This window comes from Sus scrofa, chromosome 16 (assembly GCF_054392235.1).
Source record: "Sus scrofa isolate SSC_HxYL_T2T_F1_AM1 chromosome 16, Sscrofa_HxYL_maternal_Yorkshire_Landrace_v2.0, whole genome shotgun sequence".
Taxonomy (NCBI): domain Eukaryota; kingdom Metazoa; phylum Chordata; class Mammalia; order Artiodactyla; family Suidae; genus Sus; species Sus scrofa.
Window position 1 is genome coordinate 40,071,974 of NC_139398.1, and position 21,902 is coordinate 40,093,875.

Consider the following 21,902-nt stretch of genomic DNA (forward strand, 5'->3'; position numbering starts at 1 on the left):
CAGATGAAGCATTCTTTTAAGTAATACGAATGGGTTCATACATACACAAAATCAGGTCACCAGGTGAAAGAAATGAGAAGAGTCCTGAAAGTCATATGTAACTGCTGCAGCTGGGAGGCTAGTAGACCACCAGGTGGTCTTAGAAATAAAGGTGCTTTAATTTTAAAGCCCACAGAAGGTCTGAAAGCAAGTCTTGGGCCCATGTGAAACAGGGAGATAAGACTCACACCACATCCAACCCACCTACACAAACCCAGGATGTTCAAAGGGCTGATATCACAAGCAAAAGGTGGACCAAGAAAAAAAATGAGGGAGTTCCCATTTTGGCCCAGCGGAAACAAATCTGACTAGGAACCATGAGGCTGCAGGTTCAATCCCTGGCCTCGCTCAGTGGGTTAAGGATCTGGCATTGCCATGAACTGTGGTGTAGGTTGCAGACATGGCTTGGATCCTACATGACTATGGCTGTGGCTGTGGTGTGGGCTGGCACCTGTAGCTCTGATTTGACCCCTAGCCTGGAAACCTCCATATGCTCTGGGTGCAGCCCTAAAAAGCAAAAAAAAAAAAAAAAGAGAAACACTTTGGTGGCAAACAGCTATGGTAAAGAAGCTTTGTTGTCTCTGTCTGCGTTTGGGGTCAGGCTAGAAGTACTCTGAAGAAACTAGTCACCAGAGAATTTGTAACAATGGGCTTGCAATTTAAATTTCTATTATCCACATAAAGAATCCCTATAGACAAGAAAATAACTTGTTCCAAGCCAGTGTTATCCCCATGGTTCCTGGCACAAGCAAATATAAACTTCACTTTGGATAGATGTTCCTAGAGTCCAAGCCACAAGGAGTTTTCATAAAGAAAAACAGGCAGTTAAAAAGCTTGAGCCATCATAAAGGGCCATAATATATGTAACTTAAGTTCAAATGGTTAAGAAAAAAAAAAATGAGTGTGGAGAGACTAAATGACAAATGAAATAAAGTGTCAGCAAAAGGTACATCTGAGTAAAAGGTAGATGGATGTTCTTTTTAGTTTTTACCTTGTAACTTTACTGTAAGTTTGAAATCATTTCCAAAAAAAAAGTTTAATAAAGACAGTTAGGAGTTCCCGTCGTGGCGCAGTGGTTAACGAATCCGACTAGGAACCATGAGGTTGAGGGTTCGGTCCCTGCCCTTGCTCAGTGGGTTAACGATCCGGCGTTGCCGTGAGCTGTGGTGTAGGTTGCAGACGCGGCTCGGATCCTGCGTTGCTGTGGCTCTGGCGTAGGCCAGTGGCTACAGCTCCGATTCGACCCCTAGCCTGGGAACCTCCATATGCTGCGGGAGCGGCCCAAAGAAATGGCAAAAAGACAAAAAAAAAAAAAAAAAAAAAAGACAGTTAAACAATAAGGTCCTACTGTATACAGCACAGAGAACTATATTCAATAACCTGTGATAAACCACAATGGAAAAGGATAAAAATATCTATGTATTACTGAGCCACTCTTCTGTATCACAGAAATTAACATTGTAAATCAATTACACCTCAATAAAATTGGAGTTCCCGTTGTGGCTCAGCAGTAACAAACCCAACCAGTATCCATGAGGATGTAGGTTTGATCCTCGGCCTTGCTGTGAGGTGTGATGTAGTTTGCAGATGCGGCCTGGACGCCACATTGCTGTGGCTGTGGTGCAGACTGGCAGCTGCAGCTCTGATCCAACTCTTAGCCTGGGAACCTCCATATAAAAAGAAAAATAAGTTATAAAGACAGAAATATGAGATTGCAAAAAAAGATAAACAATTTTGTATGTGATAATCAGAAATAACAGCAGGGTTAGAATTAAAAGAGAACAAAATGGAATTTAGTAAGGAAACTAAGTCACAGAGAGTACAAACAAGACAGAAACATTTAGTTTACATTAACACTCAAAGCTTCCACGTGACAAAACAAAGTAAAAAGACAGCACAAACTGTAAGGATCACTTAGTGATAAGGAATTCACTATCACTAGTAGGGAAATAAAGTTTACAATTTCATACAATTGACTGGCAGAAAAAAGGTCTGATAACAGTAAGTGTTGCCAACAATGGGAAACAGGAACCTGTGCATGCTGCTGGTGGGACTATGAAGTGGTATAATCATGCTGGAAAGCAGTTTAGCATCACTGAGTGAAGTTGAAGATGCACATAGCCTATAAGGTAACAATTCTACTTCCTTAAATCAGCAACCCCTGCATGTACACAAAGATTCTTAAAGATGTTACTACCCACAGTGCTATACAAATGAGTGTGAGCCACCAGACCATCCTCGAGTGGGGAATCTATAAAATGTGGTTTACTGTGTAGGATATTATTTGGCACTTAAAATGAATGAACTAAAACTATATATAATATGGATAAATACCAAAATAATACTAAATAAGAACCTGAATAAAAAATAAGCTGCAGAAAGATGTATACAATAAGATACCTCTTAGGTTAATACTGCTTTCTATGATAATACCTACTGTTTATAGACATATGAAGTAAACAGATGGCACAATGATACCAATTTCAGGATAGCAACTACCTCCTGGAGAGAACTGATAGAAGGACTAGACTGGGGTGAAAGATCAATTACAGCACAGAGAATGGTTTAATATTATCTTTAGGGTTTTATTTCTTTGAAAAGACCCAAAGTATACAACACGGAAAATTGAAATTTGTTTAATCTTGGCAGTGAATCAAGAGGCCAGTTTTTTGTAGTTTTTATATTTTTTTAATATTCCATAATTTGAAATTGGAAAGTTAAGCAGTCCTTCATTCTACCTCCTTTTGGCTAGAGATATATGACAGTCCAGTGTCTGCTATCCAGAGGAAAACAAATAGGAAAATTCTGACAAACTTATACCAAGTGGGAAAATTCTCTTGCTCACACTGCAGTCCTATTTATCACAATTAAAGCAATCATTCTACAAATGGCTCTTTTCTGGAAGGGGAGGTGTGCAGAGATTTATTTTTTTTTATTTTTATTTTTGCTTTTTAGGGCCATACCTGAGGCATATGGAAGTTCCCAGGCTAGGGGTCAAATAGGAGCTGCAGCTGCCGGCCTAAACCACAGCCACAGCCATACAGGATCTGAGCCACATCTGCGACCTACAACACAGCTCACGGCAACACTGGATCCTTAACCCACTGAACGAGGCCAAGGATCAAACCTGTATCCTCATGTATACTGATTCGTTACCCGCTGAGCCATGACAGAAACTCTAGAGATTCAGATTTTAATTAACTGACCAATCAAATATTAATAGTCTGTAATTCTTAATATCTGCAAGTATTAACCCAGAACAATAAAGTTGCTAAACGAGTGTTCTAGTGAACTAGAACTCTCTTTTCCATTCTAACCACCTGAAAGTTTAGAGTATACAAACAAAATATTACAGAAATTAAAATGCTTGCATTTAATTGAGGGATTCTTCAAATCCCTCCTTATTAGAGTGACAAGATACCATATACTGAGTTAGATGTTCCATTTGAAATGGTACCAAGTGGTAAGTGTAAGAACAGTCTAGTGAGACAAACCTTTATTCTGTATTTTAGAATATGAACTCTTCAAAAAATTAAAACTTCATGCCAATAGGTTATGATTTTCTATAACTTACTATCTTAGCAAAAAAAACAAAAAAACAAAAAAACAAACACCAAAAAAAACGGGAGGAAAATGACTGAGACAACATACCTGGATCAGCTGCAGTGAAAGGAACACCATCAGACGTATAGAATGTTGGTTCATTCTAGGATGAATCAGTGATAAAAATATGTAATAATTTCAGAATTTATTTTTAAAAGCACATTCATTAATAAAGATGGCTGACGTCATTCGTCAACTGATAATATAAGAAAAAGAAAAACCTAACTTCCTAGCAGCCATTTTCATTTCACTGGGAAAGTCTATGGTCTTCAGATTTCTATTCTCTCAAGTGCTTGCAGTTCTAATCCTGCTGTCCACTGCCTGTCACACTCATGGCAACTTGGTCTGTTGTATATTATGATTTAGTGTCAGCTAATTTTTAGTTGTGGTTCCTTCCCACCAACTGTTTCTTTATGTAGGCTGAAAAGAACCTATGTAAAGAAAAAAATTGTTGGGGTTGTAGGAGCATTTCCTCCATAGGTGCTTTATGTTTGGTCCTGTCTGGAGCTTCAGGGCATCCCTGGCCTGGTAACCATTTTCACTTTCTTATTTACTATAGCATGCAAAGTAAAAGTCTGAAATGCAGGCCTCTGATCATGAATTCTCTAAAACAAAACAAAACAAAAACAAAAACAAACAAACAAAAAACAACCCTGCTTTTTGGAATCCCTACATTCACCCAAGTCCAAGCCTTATTAATTTCCCTTACCAATGAATGGCTCCTTCTCTAGTCCACCCTTTCACTGAGGAGTCCGTATTTCTCCTCCTATTTGCCTCGTCTGCTGGCTGCCATGTGTCCCTAAGCCAGTGAAAAGCTTCTAGGTTTTAAATTCTGAGAACAGTTTTATGTAACTTATCTAGAAATTTCCAAAACTGAATTCAAGAAGTAACCAAGTTTAAAACATAAATACTGGCATACCATAAAATAATTAGGGTCATTTTCAGGTGTCGCTTCCCTGTATGTTGAGGTTGCATGAACTCTACCCCAGTTACTTGATCGGAGTTCAACAAGCTTCAAGAGCATTTGTTTTACATCTCTGCAGACAAAAGTTGAGAATCAGTTAAAATGAGCAAGTTTATCATGCTCTAAAATATCACAGATGCCCAAAACTTTGTCTCAAAAATTTAACATATAATCCAATGTTTTGATTCTCTAGACATTCCCTATAATGACACAAATTTACCTTTTTAAAAGTTGTACCTCACCCCTTTATTACACTGATCTGGAAAAAAAATTTAGAACAGTTATACTCAAATGAGTACTGGGCTCAAGTAAGGGCCAAGCAACTGGAACATGATTCAGAAATCAGGCAGTGGGGAGTTCCCATCATGGCTCAGCGGTTAATGAATCCAACTAGCATCTATGAGGACGAAGTTCAATTCCTGGACTCACTCAGTGGGTTAAGGATCTGGTGTTGCCGTGAGCTGTGGTGTAGGTCACAGATGTGGCTCAGATCCCAAGTTGTTGTGGCTGTGGAGTAGGCTGGCAGCTACAGCTCTAATTGGACTCCTAGCCTGGGAACCTCCACATGCCGCGGATACAGCCCTAAAAACACACACACACATATACGCACACACAAAAGAAAGAAATCAGGCACAGTGAAAGACACATTGGATATGATTAATAAGGCAGGGGAGGGATTCTAAACTCACAATCTCATATTGGTATAAGGAATGGCTTATTTCTGATGACAAGTGGGAATGTTTCAACTACCACTAGAAACCCCAGAAGGGTTTTTTTAAATGTTTTTTTTTTTTTTTTTTGTAAAAGTAAATGCAACATATAAACATTCAGGATTGACTGCAATATTAAGGAGACAGGGAGGAAATATTTGTTTGAATCACCACACAGGTTATATTCATCTTTCCTTGTAATGATAAGAGCCCCGCAGTCACCTGACTACAGAAAAGTACAGGACTGACTCCTAGGAACACAAATAGGCTCTCCTACTTCTCCTCACTGGTCACACCCTAGCATGGTTCCTCCCTATCCCTTACTCAAGCAGGTCCTTAGTAATAAAGCATTAGCAAAACTCTTCAAATTACTGCCTCTTCACCCTTTTGGACAAGCTTTGCAACAGCCTGGAATAAGGACCATGTATCAGAGGTGCCATTCTGACTAGACTGTATGAAGAAATAGGTGCAAGAGACAAAATGGGTCAGTACAAAACTGGGAGCCAACAGTCCCTGTTTGCACCTACAACTTACAGATGTGGTCAGTGTAACATGAAGGGGAAAAGGGCAGAAGAAGGGATGGGCATGGAGGCTATCCTTGGGAGTAGTCTGCTGCTCGCCCTCACTTCTTGGCCTTGCCCTGTGGAGCCACAACTTCCATGGCTTTACGCACGGTCTCCTCATCTCTAGGAACTGCATGGGCTTGACGGGCTTCAAGTTCTTGTCCAACTCACAGACAACGAGCATGCCAGTGAGCAGATGCTTTACAATGCCCCAGAAGGCTGTTGCCATGGGCTACAATCAGTACCCATTTCCCCTCCTTAATCTGGGGAACTAGTTCTTCTTTCCAAAAGGGCAGAGCTCTGACAACAGTATTTTTCAGACTCTCACAGGAGGGTAGCTGACCTTCAGTGAGGTCTGCATACCTTCAATCCTCACTGATGTTGCTGTGGAAGGGATGACTGGGCTCCATTGGAGGTAGCAGGACTTCAAAGGATTGCCAACCTACAGATCTTTACCTGGGCCTCACTATGCTTGGCAGCAGTGTTTCTGCTTTATTGAGGCAAGTCAGACCCCCACAGTGCCACTCTGAGGAGCTAAATTCTTACCATTGGCAGCCACATTTAATCAACAGCATCCAGCATTGTCTAGAGAGTCCAAACTGTTCTCTTTTGCACTGAGGTAAAGCAGATGTCAGACTCATAGCCAGCATCTTATAGTGCATGCACATACCCTGCTGGGCTCAGGTCAGCAGTGGACCAGCTGCTAAAGCAATTTTTCAGGTTCCAGGTGGCAGCTCAAGGTGCTTTTTTGAAGGCTACGGCTCATCAAGGTTCTGGAGCCATGGCCCAGCCCCTAGCCCTGCCTGCATGCTCACACCCACTGCCTGGCTCCTGCCACCTTTTTTTTTTAAATCCTTGAAATGTGTCCCAGGTAACTCTGACTATATATGGTTCTTTCTTTTTTTTTCTTTCATTCTTTTTTGGGTCTTTTTAGGGCTGCTCCACAGCATATGGAGGTTCCCAGGCTAGGAGTCCAATGGGAACTGTAGCTACTGGCCTACACCACAATCACAGAAACACGGGATCTGAGCCACGTCTTCGACCTACACCACAGCCCACAGCAATGCCAGGTCCTTAACCCACTGAGCGAAGCCTCAGGGATCAAACCTGTGTCTTCACGGATGCTAGTCAGATTGCTTCCACTGAACCATGACAGGAACTCCCCATATATGGTTCTTAAAGGCAGTGCAATGCTCTTTTTTTAATCTTCAACTGAACTTACAGTAGCACTTTACTCAAATATTTAGTGAACTTAAAGTCTGAATCACTTTACTTTTCAATGGATTCACATATTATCATAGGAATATGTATTTTTTCAATTTATAAATACAATTGAAGAAAAATGCCTGAGTAGAAATCACAGATAAAGAAAGTATTTCTGTAGCTCTATAAAGATTATTCTCATCAAGTGCAACAGATTAAAAACAACTCCCAAAGAAAAAGCAAGGGATTGAGATCCACTGGCTATCGACATTACTTCTTTTCCTACCTGCTACAATTTGCATCTAGGACAACATTCTCAATTCTTTGAATAATCTCTTCCATATCAGTTTTTCCTTTTTCCTTCCACGCATCTTCTAAAACTGACCCTGTCAACTAAAAAAGCAAGTATCAGAAAAATAAAGAATTCAATAAAGTATAGAAATTCTAAAAAGGTTAGTAGCAGTACAAGCATTTTTGAATTTAGCAAGTTAAATATTCCTAATTATTTTCTATCATCTAAATATTCAGGGATCACTTCACTTCATTTTTCTTGACCATATAGCAGAAGTTTAATCTTAGGTTTTATGTGCCAATGACTGTACGGTATATCTGCTTTATGACTAAGATAGGCTAGATAAATTAATCAATATATCACTTATAAAAATATGCAACATGCAATAAATACAGAAGCTTTGAATTAAAAAAATATAAACTTCATTAGGAAAAAAATGAGTTGAGGATATAAACAGGTAATTCACAGAAACTTTAAAAAGACTTAAAACTCATTAGTTATCAGGAAAGTGCAAATTAAAATGAGGTTTTTCTTTCTACAGAAAAATCATGACATGGAGAAGAGACTTGTGGTTGCCAAGGGGAGGAGGAAGGAGCAGGATGGACTTGAAATTTGGGGTTAATAGGTACAAACTATTGCCTTTGGAATGGGTAAGCAATGAGATTTTGCTGTATAGCACTGGGAACTATATCTAGTCACTTATGATGGAGCATGATAATGTGAGAAAAAGAATGTATATATGTATGTGTGGGTGGGTCACCTTGCTGTAGAGTAGAAAAACGACAGAACAGTGTAAACCAGATATAACGGAAAAAAATTAAATGAGGTTTTTGTTTTTATTCATCTGTAACAAAACATAACCCAGGATTGATTATATCCATCACTGAAGGATATGGGGAAAGGGGTGTACACTCTGGTTCAGCATTTGGCAAGGAAATTTGGCATTACCTATCAAATTATGGTATACACATTCACTGAGCCACCAAATCTGTGTACAGGAATTTAACCTAAATAAACAACTACATATATAAAAATGAAAGATTACTGACAGTACTGCTGTGGCTAAATTAACTGTTCAACAATAAAATGGATAAAAAAATGTGCATGTGTACAGTGGAATACTGAGAAGCTATTGGAGCAAGAGCCATGCAAATCTATATGGCATGCAAAGATCCAAGATTTTTGTTAGGTGGTTAAAAAAAGCCACCAACAGAGTAAGATCTTACTTATGAGAGCACACACAGACAAGGGAAAGAAAGGAAAGGGAATTTAAAGATGAGGTGGAGGGAGTTCCCTTCACGGCACAATGGAAATGAATCTGACTAGGAACCATGAGGTTGCGGGTTTGATCCCTGGCCTTGCTCAGTGTGCTAAGGATCCGGCGTTGCCGTGAGCTGTGGTGTAAGTCGAAGATGAGGCTCGGATCTAGTGTGGCTGTGGTGTAGGCCGGCGGCTACAGCTCCGATTAGACCCCTAGCCTGGGAACCTCCATATGCGCGAGTATGGCCCTCAAAAAGACGAAAGACAAAAAAATAAATAAAGATGAAGTGGAGTGAAGGACTTCCATTTCTTTCACTTCTAAATTTTGCTTCTGATATTTAACAATAAGTATATATTGCTTCTCCAACATTTAAACTCAAAAGCAAAGTCAAATGTCAATATTTAACTTAAGAGTTCCTGTTGTGGTCAGCAGTAATGAACCTGACTAGGATCCATGAGGTTGTGGGTTAAATCCCTGGCCTCGCTCAGATGGTAAAGGATCTGGCGTTGCCATGAGCTGTGGTGTAAGTCATGGATTCGGCTCAGATTCTGTGTTGCTGTGGCTGTGCCATAGGCCGGCGGCAGCAGTTCCAATTTGACCTCCTGGCCTGGGAACTTTCATATGCCTCAAGTGTGGCCCTAAAAAGCCAAAAAAAAAAAAAGCAATACTTAAAGCAATAACTTATGGTGAATTCATTTGTGTACCATACATACTTTCCCTCTTCTAAATTATACACTAAAGAGACGAAACAGTTAAATTTTAAGGAAAAAATAAGTAAAACCTACCTTCAGTAATTTTACCGCACAAATTAAATTGTCATCCATAGGATTAGAAAAAAGGGCATTCAGCAACTCCCGAAGACCAACCTGAAGAATGTCTGCTCTTGTAACCTGTCCATTTGTTCCTTTGATCTTTGAGACAAAAGAAAATGAAAAGCAAATAAATAATACAAAACATATGCTCAGAATAACTTGAGCCTCTATAATGTTCATAAGGCATTCGCTAGCCTATTTAGCTCACCCCTTTTGGGGGACACATAGCTCTTTATACTCTTTAAAAAAAACTTTCATCATGGAGTTCCCGTCGTGGCGCAGTGGTTAATGAATCTGACTAGGAACCATGAGGTTACGGGTTCGATCCCTGCCCCTGCTCAGTGGGTTAATGATCCGGTGTTGCCGTGAGCTGTGGTGTAGGTTGCAGACGCAGCTCGGATCCCACGTTGCTGTGGCTCTGGCGTAGGCCAATGGCTACAGCTCTGATTCAACCCCTAGCCTGGGAACCTCCATATGCCGCGGGAGCGGCCCAAAGAAATAGCAAAAAAAAAAAAAAAAAAAAAAAAGAAAGAAAGAAAATCATTAAAAAAAAAAAAAAACCTTCATCAGAATGGAAGAGGTATCATAGCTCTCTGGCCTGAAGAACTGTAGGTTCAGGAGCCATATCTTATCTTTATACTTCCCACACACTGCATCACTACTTCTACATGGGAAGTACAACAGCATTTTTTTTCTTTTTTGGCTGCACCAGTGGCATGTGGAAGTTCCTGGGCCATTTTGAAGCCACATCACAGTGTCCAGCCAAGCCGCTACAGTGACAATGCCGCATCCTTAACCTGCTGGGCCACAAGAGAACTCATGACAACATTCTTAAAGTGACTCTTCATTTAAGGCACATTTTAGATTGGTGCTCTTATTTGGCTTATACAAAAATGGAACTGAGGAGTTCCTGTTGTGGTTCAGCGGGTAAGCTGTGGTGTAGGTTGCAGATATGGCTCAGACCCCACATTGCTGTGGCTGTGACATAGGCCAGCAGCTGCAGCTCCAATTTGACTCATAGCCTAGAAACTCCCATATGCCTTGGGTGTGGCCCTGAAAGAAAAAAAGAAAAATGAACCTGAAAAAGATTAAGGCATGAGATTTTTTTATTTTAAAATAAGGCCTTCTATGGTAAAAAGGGATAAGTGAGGCACGAGATTGGACACAACCCTTTTAAATGCACTGACTGTGATGCACATTTGATGATGGGTTCATGTGTCCTTTCAGGAGTTTACAATACTGAGTTCTCAAAAGATCAGAGTTTAAGAAGGTATGCTTATCCAGATATAACTCGCCCCCCCCCCCAAAAAAAAAATCAAGCAAATACATTACAAAGTAATATTCAGCATTTACACTGCCTACCAACAAGCATACACTCAAGTATACCAACAATTAAGCTGGAGACTTTGTACAAATACAGTTTATATGGAAGGTTAATATATAAAAACGGGACCAAAAAGAGCTACTGTGGGTAATTAAGGGGAAAAGATCCACAAACTCTAGTCTCCCCCCTCTTTATCCAAAGCTTGTGCTCTACAGGGCAAGCTGCTTTTAAGTCACCACCTGAAACTCAACATATTAAATGTATTAATACTTATGATGCAAGGATTCAAAAAGGCATGATTATCTATATTCCAAAAGCTTAAACCCACATGTAAACCATGGCTTTCCAAAAGTACATAAAGACTTTAACATGCTTAGTAACTATTTTCCAACATCCTGCCATGAACAGGAAGACAAAAACGGTACATTTGGTACATTAGAGAAAGGACACTACCATAAGGCGGTACTGAGACATTATTTTCTTCCTTTCCCATTTCATTCTTAATGTTGTGAAGGACTAATATGAATACAAATCACTCACTGAGATCAGTTTGTATTCTCAGGCTTTGTCAGTACTGAACAGAAGAAAACCTTACCTCCAGGTTAAGATAAAGTTCTCCTAGAAAGAGTACAAATGCATGGAATCGTTTTCGAGTCACTTCATCCCCTTTAGCAGCTTGATCTTTAACTTCATATTCAGTCCGACATCTAATAAAAATATACCATTTGTAATTTCACATTGCTTTGTGTGTTTTTTTGATGCACTTTTTATTATAGTTGATTTGCAATGTTGTAATAATTTCTGCTGTACAGCAAAGTGATCCAGTCATACATATATATATACATTCTTTTGCTTTGTTTTTTAAATAGTCAAACAAGATGACCATTAGTCAGTTTGGCCACAAACAATACACAGGCAAGTATAATGTACCAACACCTTGATTTTCTGTAATAAAAAGTGCTTCTGTCTATTGTAGAGACCAGAATATGCATCATCTTCTCACACTAAAATTGCTAATTTTAAGAAACTGATTAGGAATAGATTAAAATAAACCTATTAGATCAAGTTTGTAACAAGTTAAAGCAACATAGATTTCATGAAGTTTGTTGTATACTAGCACTAAAAAAACAAAAAACCGCAGCCTTACCTTATTGTCCTATAGACTTTTTAAGAAAGCACTGTTTTTACTCAAGTTTTCTATAAAATATTTTACTCTTGCCTAAATATGAACTTTGAAACAGATTTTTGGTTTTATATAGATAGATAGCCTCCAACTAAGCTGAAAATAAATTAAGCCTATCATACAAATCAGAAGAGAAATAAGGGGAGAAGTCCCCAATTGAAACCACAGAGAAAGAGAGAAGTCAATTAATTTGGTCCCTATTTCCAAAAGAGACTACAGGAGTCCACTTATTTTCCCTTGCTTGATTTCCCCCTCACTTGGTTCACTTGCCTTAGAACTTACAGATATAGTTCCTACAAGATATCTAAAATAATCACAATAAGTCTGTCATTGTCTACATCAGTGAATTATGGTATCAGCTGTTACTAAAATGAATTTTTAAATGTATTTTAAATATTCACTTTCAGTGTTCAAGATTTTATCTTTACTGATAAGGTGATTAGAACATTCTAGGGGGAGTTCCCGTCATGGCTCAGTGGTTAACAAATCCGACTAAGAACCATGAGGTTGCGGGCTCGGTCCCTGCCCTCGCTCAGTGAGTTAGGATCCAGCGTTGCCATGAGCTGTGGTGTAGGTTGCAGACGCGGCTTGGATCCCATGTTGCTGTGGCTCTGGCGTAGGCCAGTCGCTACAGCTGCGATTTGACCCCTAGCCTGGGAACCTCCATATGCCGCAGGAGCGGCCCAAAGAAATAGCAAAAAGACAAAAAAAAAAAAAAAAAAAACATTCTAGGAAAGTCTGTGTTTTATAAAACTGACTTTGATAGTTCTCCTTTTAAAGACCAAGGGAGCAGCTTATGAAGACTTGATGGTTTTCACCATCTGAGGGACCAGTTTAGGTTGCTTTGGGGGAAAAAAAAAAGTTTTTAAAGGAAAAAATCACTTCTTGTCCAGGAATTTATCTTGATGTCAGTTTAAGCATCATCCATAAACCCAGCAAAGCTTATGTGCCTATGTGGCTGATTCCAAAGTTTAAAGTTATATTAAATGAGCAACATTTTCTGTTTGAATCAGATATGCAAAGACACTTGTTACCTTTCTCATACACAGTGAATTAATTCCTCACCAGAAAAAAAACCAGGGATTATTTATCAACAGGACACTCTGGGTAATAATGAGAGTCAGTCAATAATGACAATTCAGTTTTCCAAGCACCTTGCTGGCTGCTTTCCTTTCTCTGTCCTTCCTTTAAAAATTTTTGCAGTTAAGACCTTTGATGAAATGAAATTTTCATTTTGTAAATGCCATAACTGTTAGATTATATATTAACAAACGTTAATTTATATACAAAAACAAGACCCTACCCTTATACATGGTTGATTATCTAGGTGAGAGGAAAGACCCTAAAACTTTAAGCTAAAGATTTTCATTATAAAAGCAAAACATGATTATATTTTTCTGTTTTAACCTTTTGGAAATATGGGACAAGGTCACTGCAACCCAGAAGTAAATGCTATGAAAATAACTTCTGCTTTTTTCAAAGTATGTATATATTTTTAACAGAATTATGATCTGCTTTTCACTTGTTACATGATTTGCATTTCTCCACATTAATGTCTTTGACAGTACCTTAGTACTAGAGAAGCATGCACAGGGATAAAGAGTAAAAAGAGGAGTTCCATCGTCGTGGCGCAGTGGTTAATGAATCCGACTAGGAACCATGAGGTTGCGGGTTCGAACCCTGGCCTTGCTCAGTGGGTTAAGGATCCAGCATTGCCGTGAGCTGTGGTGTACGTCGCAGACTCGGCTCAGATCCAGCGTTGCTATGGCTGTGGCGCAGGCCAGTGGCTACAGCTCTGATTAGACCCCTAGCCTAGGAACCTCCATATGCCACAGGAGCGGCTCTAGAAAAGGCAAAAAAAAAAAAAAAAAAGAGTAGTTCTCAGCCATGACTAGAGTAGAATTATTTGGGAGGCTTAAAAATACCATGCATAGGCTCTACTTCAGTCTAATTATATCAGAATTTTCAAGAGCAGGGACTCGGACCCATTTTAAGTCTCTATGTAACTCTATGGCAGAGCAAGGGGAGCAGCAGCACAAGGGAAGATAAACAAGCCTTTCTGCCATTCTACCTTCTAGAAGTGCCCACTGTTACATCTTTCTAGAAACTATAATTTGCATTTAATTATAGGTAAGGTTAAATACATTTCCCCAAATGTACCTATTCAGAGTCATTCCAAATACTTCTATTAAAACACTGGTCTTTTTCTTACTCATTCTTAAGAGGCCCCTCTTATGATATTAAATAAGCTCACTGCCATGTATTACAAATTGCCTAATTTTTACTTTACTTCATATAAATTTATGAGCCCCTCAATATTATAATCTATATATAATTAAATTTAATTTCCTATTTTAGGGCCTGTGGGTATCATGTCTTGCTTAAAACATCTTTTACCAACCTAAGATTTTTATTTGTCAAATTTCCCCCTCATATTTATTGTCTCACTTGTAAGTCTTTGATATATTTGAAATATATTTTAGCATAAAGAGTAAGACAGGAACCAGTCTTTGTTTCCCCCACCCACACAACTAGCCAGCTATGTCAGCAGCACAATTTGTCTTTCACGTATATATTTGAAGTATCGCCTTCATCAAAAGCTTAATTTTCAAGCATCTCTGGAGTGTACTTTTGGAATCTTTTCTCTGTTCCAGAGCAGTTCAGCCACATGACGGAATACTCTGCAACCATTAAAAGTATCTTTAGGAGCTCCTGTCATGGCTCAGCCCTTAACAAACCCGACTAGCATCCATCAGGATGAGGGTTCGATCCCTGAGCTCACTGAGTGGGTTAAGGATCAGTCGTTGCCGTGAGCTGTGGTGTAGGTCACAGACGTGGCTCAGATCCCACATTGCTGTGGCTCTGGTGTAGGCCAGCGGCTACAGCTCCAATGGAACCCCTAGCCTGGGAACCTCCATATGCCACAGGTGTGGCCCTACAATGACAAAAAAAAAGAAAAGTATCTTTACAGAATAGGCAAACTACAATAAACTCAAAGACAACCTTGTTATTGAATAAAACAAGTTACAAGAAAATTCATTTCTCTACATTAGCTCATGAATTCAATGTCATCTCTAAAATATCAAGATTTGTGTAATTTCACATGCTGATTCTAAAGTTCAGAGAAAATAACCATGCAAGAATAGCAAAGACAACTCCACACATAAAAAAGAAATGGGGAATTAACTAGACTAGCTACTAAAAAATTAGTGTTTTAGGAGTTCCTGTCATGGCTCAGTGGTTAACAAATCCGACTAGGAACCATGAGGTTGCGGGTTCGATCCCTGCCCTTGCTCAGTGGGTTAAGGATCCGGCATTGCTGTGAGCTGTGGTGTAGGCTGCAGACTCGGCTCAGATCCTGAGTTGCTGTGGCTCTGGCATAGGCCAGTGGCTATAGCTCCGATTGGACCCCTAGCCTGGGAACCTCCATATGCCATGGGAGCAGCCCAAGAAATGGCAAAAAGACAAAAAAAAAAAAAAAAAAAAAAAAAAAGTGTTTTAAGCATGGGAATAAAACAGTAAGAGAGAAGGTAATAAATATCATGAAAGTCCAGAATTAACACTCAAGTATAAGGATGCAGTATGATAAAAGTAGAAGTTCTAATCAATAAGGAATAGATCATTCAAAAAAGAGGTATGCGAAAAACTGGTTAAATGTGTGGCAATAAATAAAATTAGATCCTTACTCAAGTCAAAAAAGTACTAAGAAGTATGTAAAATGACCATTTTTAAGATCTTACAAAAGGAAAGCCCTTTTTAAATATAAAACCAAAGGTACAGACCACTACTGGAAAAGACTTTCACATGTAAACTTTTAATACTACACAAATAAGAATGGTCTGTCCTATTCTCCAATTCAAGTTCCTATAGAAAATAGTTTTAGAAAAAGAAGAATGGTCAAATTCTAGTACATTTAGAGGTAACCTTCCTTTAATTTCATATTTTTCACACTGACCTTTGAAGTAGCAATTGGCGGAAGTTGCCACTCTGTGGACTAATTGTCAGATGATGGGACAGGTAATTACAGAGACGAGATCCCATGTAAGAGAAATTTGGGATAGATGTAGCCTTTCAAAGAGAAAAAAGTTTTACATGATATAGATATATCAAGTTAACGATGCAAATACTTAACAGCAACATTCTAAAGTGGAAAAAACATTTCTGCCCCCAAAACTGTACAGAAAAAATGTACAAGTCATTTGTAATTGTTAGGCATAAGGAAATTAATTCCCCTCCCAAACTTACACAAAGAACCAGAATAAGTACAAAGAAAAGCATTAAGGCAAGCTTTCCCCACCATTTACTTGAGGTTAGGAGAAAGCAAAGAGACACTCTGTTTACACCAATCCACTTCCGCACAAACTATGTACATACATCCAGTTGCACAGTGCTAATTATGATGAATATTTGCTAAATTATTGATCTGTAGGGTTTTTCAGGAATAGGATGGCACTAACTTTGGCACCTAGCAGTCTAGAACAAGATTTGCAAGCCCGTTTTGTGACCCTGGACATCACTAAACCTTCCTGAGTTGCAGTTTCTTGATTCCTAAAGAGGTGATTAATGGTACCTGGTTGGAAAGATCAACACTTAAAGAACATTCCAAACACTTGGGGTAAAGAGACAATCAAAACAGATGAGCTGTTTTTAATAATAAAACAGTGAAATAACACTGAGTACCAAAGACTGTGTGATATAGCCAAAGAAGTGCTCAGAACTTAACTTTCACTGCATTTTTTAAATAATAGTAGAGAACACACATTAAGATGTTAAGGAGCTTGGCCAATGTCACAGATGTTAATCAGAGTCTAGATCTAAATTGGCCTGATTCCCCGGCAACCGTATGTTCAATCTAGTTACTAATGTGCAACTTTAGACAAGTCATGTAATTTCTCTGTTAAGCTATGTATAAAATGGGGATAAGAGTAATATCTTGCAACATTGAGGATTAAATGAGCTAACTAGAGGTCAAGTGTTTATTTAGCATTCCCTGGCATGGACTAAATATAACTTCTCATTTCTAATTATTTCCTTGCTCACACAAGACAGTGTACAGTTTTCATCAAGGAAAAAAGATTGGTTTCTCCTGACATATGTCATCTGGTACCACAAAACATTTGAAATTCAATATTTACCCTTTTCCCATTATTAGCATTAAAGTTTCCTGCTTCCTTGCTACACCTCAATTTTACTTGTATAGACAATCACTTGCAATTGTTTCAGATAAAAAGTTTAAACCTCCGTATCGCCACGCTCTATGATTTTTGAGTTTAGACATTATTTCTTACTAGTTTCCCAACAAAGATGAGTATTTAGTTTTCACCCTGCCTAACCCTACTCCATTCCACTATTTTCCAATCTTTCCACCTACCTTTATAGTTCCACCATGATTTTATTAGTTTTGTGTTTCCACTTAAAGCTGTACCATGTATTATAGGATTTCCCCTCTCTTGCACAACTTTGTTTTCCCTAGATTTACTCAATTTTTTTCTACTTTGTTTTTATATACTTTTCACTGACTTCTCACTAGTTTGTTCTTTTTAATAACTTCAAACACAGAGAGTGTGATCATCTTACCAGGGAAGTGTTTCCTGGAGCCTTCTGCCCTATCAGTGAAGCCTGACCCCTCTAAGTCTGTTATGTGCATGGCTACTGTCTCAGGATCTCATTTCACCATTATCTGGATGAGTCACTCAATCTCTCCTATAAAATTCCCCATTTCCTTAGTTCCCATGTCTTCATCCTTGGCTTAAATCCTCTTTTTGGTAGAGTACCTCCCTCAATAACTTCAAACTGGCTATTCAGTGAAGAAAGACCTATACAACTAATTTTTTTTAGATTTTCAAGGAATCTTTTTAGCCTGACTCCATCTTTATCCTAGAGCCTTTTTGGAGATTATGCATCATAAATCAGGGTGATTCTCAGCCCTCTCCAACAGCTTAGCATTCCTTTTTTGCTTTTCCCCCTGCACCTGTGACATATGGAAGTTCCCAGGCCAAGGACTGAATCCGAGTCACAGTTACAGCCTACACCACAATGTTGGGTCCTTAATCCACTGCACCAGGCCAGGGATTGAACCACACCTCAGCAATGACCCAAGATGCTGCAGAGACAACACTGGATCCTTAACCCAATGTGCTAAAGTGGGACCTCTCAGAAATTCCACTTTTTTTTTTAGACTTGCCAATTAAGTTGCCACTCAACCATCTGCTTTCTAGTCTTCAAAATGGGTACTTCTTTGCAACAGAACAAAGGGTGGGGGAAAAAATGTAATTGTAATGTATACATGTAAGGATAACCTGACCCCCTTCTGTACAGTGGGAAAAAAAAAAAAAAAAATAGGTACTTCTATTTCCTTTCCCCATGAAAGTCCTTGTGGGATTCTGGCTTTTAAAAATCCCTATACTGTCATTTTAGTGGTATCTGGTGAGGAATCAAAGTTGAATACATATGTTTAATCTGTCTTTTTAAAACAAAAAATAAAAAACAAAACAGGTCTTTTGTCAGTTGCTATGAGTAAATTCCCTCAATGAAACTTAAGAACTGTTGGGGAGTTCCTGTCGTGGCTCAGTGGTTAACAAATCCGACTAGGAACCATGAGGTTGCGGGTTCGGTCCCTGCCCTTGCTCAGTGGGTTGACAATCCAGCGTTGCCGTGAGCTGTGGTGTAGGTCGAAGACGAGGCTCGGGTCCTGCATTGCTGTGGCTCTGGCGTAGGCCGCCAGCTACATCTCTGATTAGACCCCTAGGCCTGGGAACCTCCATATGCCGCTGGAGCAGCCCTAGAAAAGGCAAAAAGATAAAAAACAAACAAACAAAAAAAAAACTGTTGGTAAATCTGTGTATTACTGACCACAGAATGTTAAAACTTAAATACTAAGTACATATTTGAAGCAATGGCTTTGAGATGATCATAGAAATTGTGGTTTGCTAGGTTACAGCCTTTCTAACCAACCCTGATACAGTAAAACAAGAACTTTAATGGTAATATAGTTCTGATCTAATAACTATAATCAGGCAGCCTACTGAAAGCTAAAAGTAAATAGAAACCAGAAAAGCAACAAGAAATAAGTATAATTCTTCCATTTTCTTATTTTATATTACTTTTAACCCCCGTAGAGGCCAAAAGTAGGAATCAGGACAAATAGAGCAGTTTTATCTTCTTAAAATCTCTGGAATTTTCAGAAATGTAAGAGTTGGCCAAAAATACTGGGGTCCAGTAACAATCCAGAACAAACTGGAAAAGTAGTCAAATGAAACACTAGATAAGATAAAAATCAACCTATTATAAGTCACCCTTTTTATATATTCCAAGTCTGAGCTGCTCTTTCAGCAATGACTTAAACACCACCAAAGGTTAGACTTCTGTTTATCTCCTACAGTTTCTCATCAGTCTCCCTTACTAACCTTAAAATTTTCTTCAAATCCAGTGACTCTATTTTCCCCCTTAAAATAGCACTAATGTGATATGATCAATATACTAGCATTAAAAATAAACTTTGTGGAGTTCCTGTTGTGGCTCAGTGGTTAACGAATCCGACTAGGAACCAGGAGGTTGCAGGTTCGATCCCTGGCCTTGCTCAGTGGGTTAAGGATCTGGCGTTGCTGTGTGAGCTGTGGTGTAGGTTGCAGACCCGGCTCGGATCCTGAGTTGCTACGGCTCTGGAGTAGGCCGGCAGCTATAGCTCCAATTAGACCCCTAGGCTGGGAATCTCCATATGCCACAGGTATGGCCCTAGAAAAGACAAAAAAAGGATAAAAATAAATAAGTAAATAAATAAACTTTGTGTGAAAAATCTAGAATACTAGATTTTTAAAGGAATTAAGATGTAAATCCTCAAGATTTTTAAATAAAAGGCACAGAAATGTTAAGCTTCAAGTCAAGGCGTTTTGTGTGTGGGTGGTTTTTTTTTAAAGAATCATCTATAAGGCCAAAAAGTTCTCCCAGGATTTTCTGTCCCTACAATAATGCTAAGTAATTCTACATCAGGGTGGAGAGAACCAGTCTTTTTCGTGTAGTGCTTAATTCAGATACTTATAAAACCAAAGGGGTTGAAAAAAAGATTACTGATACTCATGTAGCCTTCCTCATAAATGTTCCAAGCTTCTTCCAACTGCCTGGACAGAGCCTTGGCTACACAAGAGAATCTGCAGTCTGGCTCTAGCCCTGGATCCCTATCTACAGGAATTTTATACAGCAGAGATTTAAAAACTCTCACAAACCTGGAATCCAGGAGTGTGGAGGCTGGTGAACATGGACCTGGCCTCCTTCAAGGAGCAGCCACCACCCTCAGACATCAAGAAAGCTATCCAGCGATCACCCCTGTGCTACCAGCCAACCTACCTGTTGGTAGATGAGTTCCACAAGTTCTTGCAAAGCATCATCTGTTGTAACCCAGCCATTTAGGGTCTCTGCAAACTGTTCAATGTCAGTTTCAAAACTGCCAGGCTGCTCTGTAAGATGATTCAAAAAATCCTGAACATATTCTGATAGAGTGGGATAATCCTCACAACCATCCTCATAGGATTCCTATAGATCAAAAGGCAAAAAAAAAAAAAAAATTTAATCCATGCCCCTGGCTAAAATAAACACAATGCAGCTTTAAACTGGAATGTCTCTAGCTCAAATGATATTTCTAAGAATCCTTCACCTGATAAAATATGTTATTTTCTTCAATAAATTAAGTCCACTGAACCAAAAGTCCACTTTCCTGCCCAATAGCCAATATGTTATAATAGAAGGGCTCCATCTAGCTGGGTAGGGAATTGTCTTCTCACCTCTGGTAGATTCACAAGAGGCTGAGAATTAAAGTTTAAACTAATATTTCACTACAATATCAATATCAAAATTAAGACTTATTTATGGATACAGTAAGATCTGTATCCATAAATTTGTTTCAAAATGGGAGGTGGGGAGGGACCGGAGACAGGGAAACAAGAACTGCCACCTGTAGCTAACTATTGAGGCCATGGGTATTCATTATACCATTTTCTTTATTCTTGCAGATATTTGACAATTTCTATATTTAAAAAAAGGTTTATCATCTGTTAATCCCCAGGAAATATATTTAGTTATTAAGTAACTATAAAATATGATAGTGTACAGTGGTAGGAGACTTTTGGGCTGCTATGTCCAAGCTTCTAGCCAATCCTAATAGCAGCAGTTTCCAATTAATTACTCTATCACTACCACCTTTAGTAGTGGCAGGAGGCTGATCAGGGTAACTACCGCAAAAGGCAACAGATCAGAGTAGCAATCCTCACACTCACAATGTCTGGAATACCACCCAAAGCATTTAAGTTTACTTAGCGGTTATGATCTAATAACTATACTGTTTGATGAAATTTACCCTTTTCCAAAGGGAGTCAAATGAGAAACCACATAAAAGAATTTTGAAGTATGGATGCATTTTATAAAAGGGTTAAATTCTAAAGTCAGTGAGTAAATAAAGAAGAAAAAAAAATCACATGTACTCGAAATTCCACTTAGGGAAGCACCATAAGATGGACATACAATCTTAGTAGAAAGATTAACATAGCCAGTTGTTCCTCCATTGTTGGTGCTGACCACTATTTCTTCAGCTGAATACCATTTAGAGGCCGTGTTGCATAATTTATATATCTCTAGACACTAAACTGACATGACATGTTGCATGTACTATGAGGCACTCAGGAAATTAGACCAGCTGCAGGAAGAGCAGATTAATGTACCCAGATCATGCTCATACAGTGTTCACTGAGCAGAAGAGCAGGTAAACACTCATACTTTAAATGTTCATCTGAATACACATTTGAATCCAATTAGAAAACCAACTGTAAGATAAAGAAGGCATTTAATGTTGATGAAATTCAAATTCATGAATCATAAACATTATAGCTATGTGACTGAGGATCAAAAGAATTAATGAGTTAAGTCAGTTAATTAGTAATGACCTGGACTGATAACTAG

At 38.8% G+C, this 21,902-nt stretch overlaps 1 protein-coding gene and 1 pseudogene across 13 annotated transcripts in view; both read right to left on the reverse strand.

The window, feature by feature from the left end:
- The window catches only part of PAIP1 (poly(A) binding protein interacting protein 1), a 36,025-nt gene that overhangs the window by 3,918 nt on the left and 10,205 nt on the right, over positions 1-21,902 (reverse strand). For 5 of the 13 annotated variants that reach the window (XM_005657615.4, XM_005657616.4, XM_003483818.5 and 2 more), the window contains exons 3-9: positions 20,298-20,483; positions 15,910-16,022; positions 11,367-11,478; positions 9,421-9,546; positions 7,369-7,475; positions 4,562-4,679; positions 3,691-3,745 (exon numbers count right to left, since the gene is read on the reverse strand). In XM_005657615.4, coding sequence (XP_005657672.1) covers positions 3,691-3,745; positions 4,562-4,679; positions 7,369-7,475; positions 9,421-9,546; positions 11,367-11,478; positions 15,910-16,022; positions 20,298-20,483 — 817 coding nt within the window. Of the gene's footprint in view, positions 1-3,690; positions 3,746-4,561; positions 4,963-7,050; positions 7,476-9,420; positions 9,547-11,366; positions 11,479-15,909; positions 16,023-20,297; positions 20,484-21,902 lie in introns of all 13 variants that reach the window. The other 8 variants (XM_085002193.1, XM_085002191.1, XM_085002189.1 and 5 more) reach the window with 2 other exon arrangements.
- Positions 5,801-7,353, reverse strand: LOC102162000 (phosphoglycerate mutase 1-like; annotated as a pseudogene).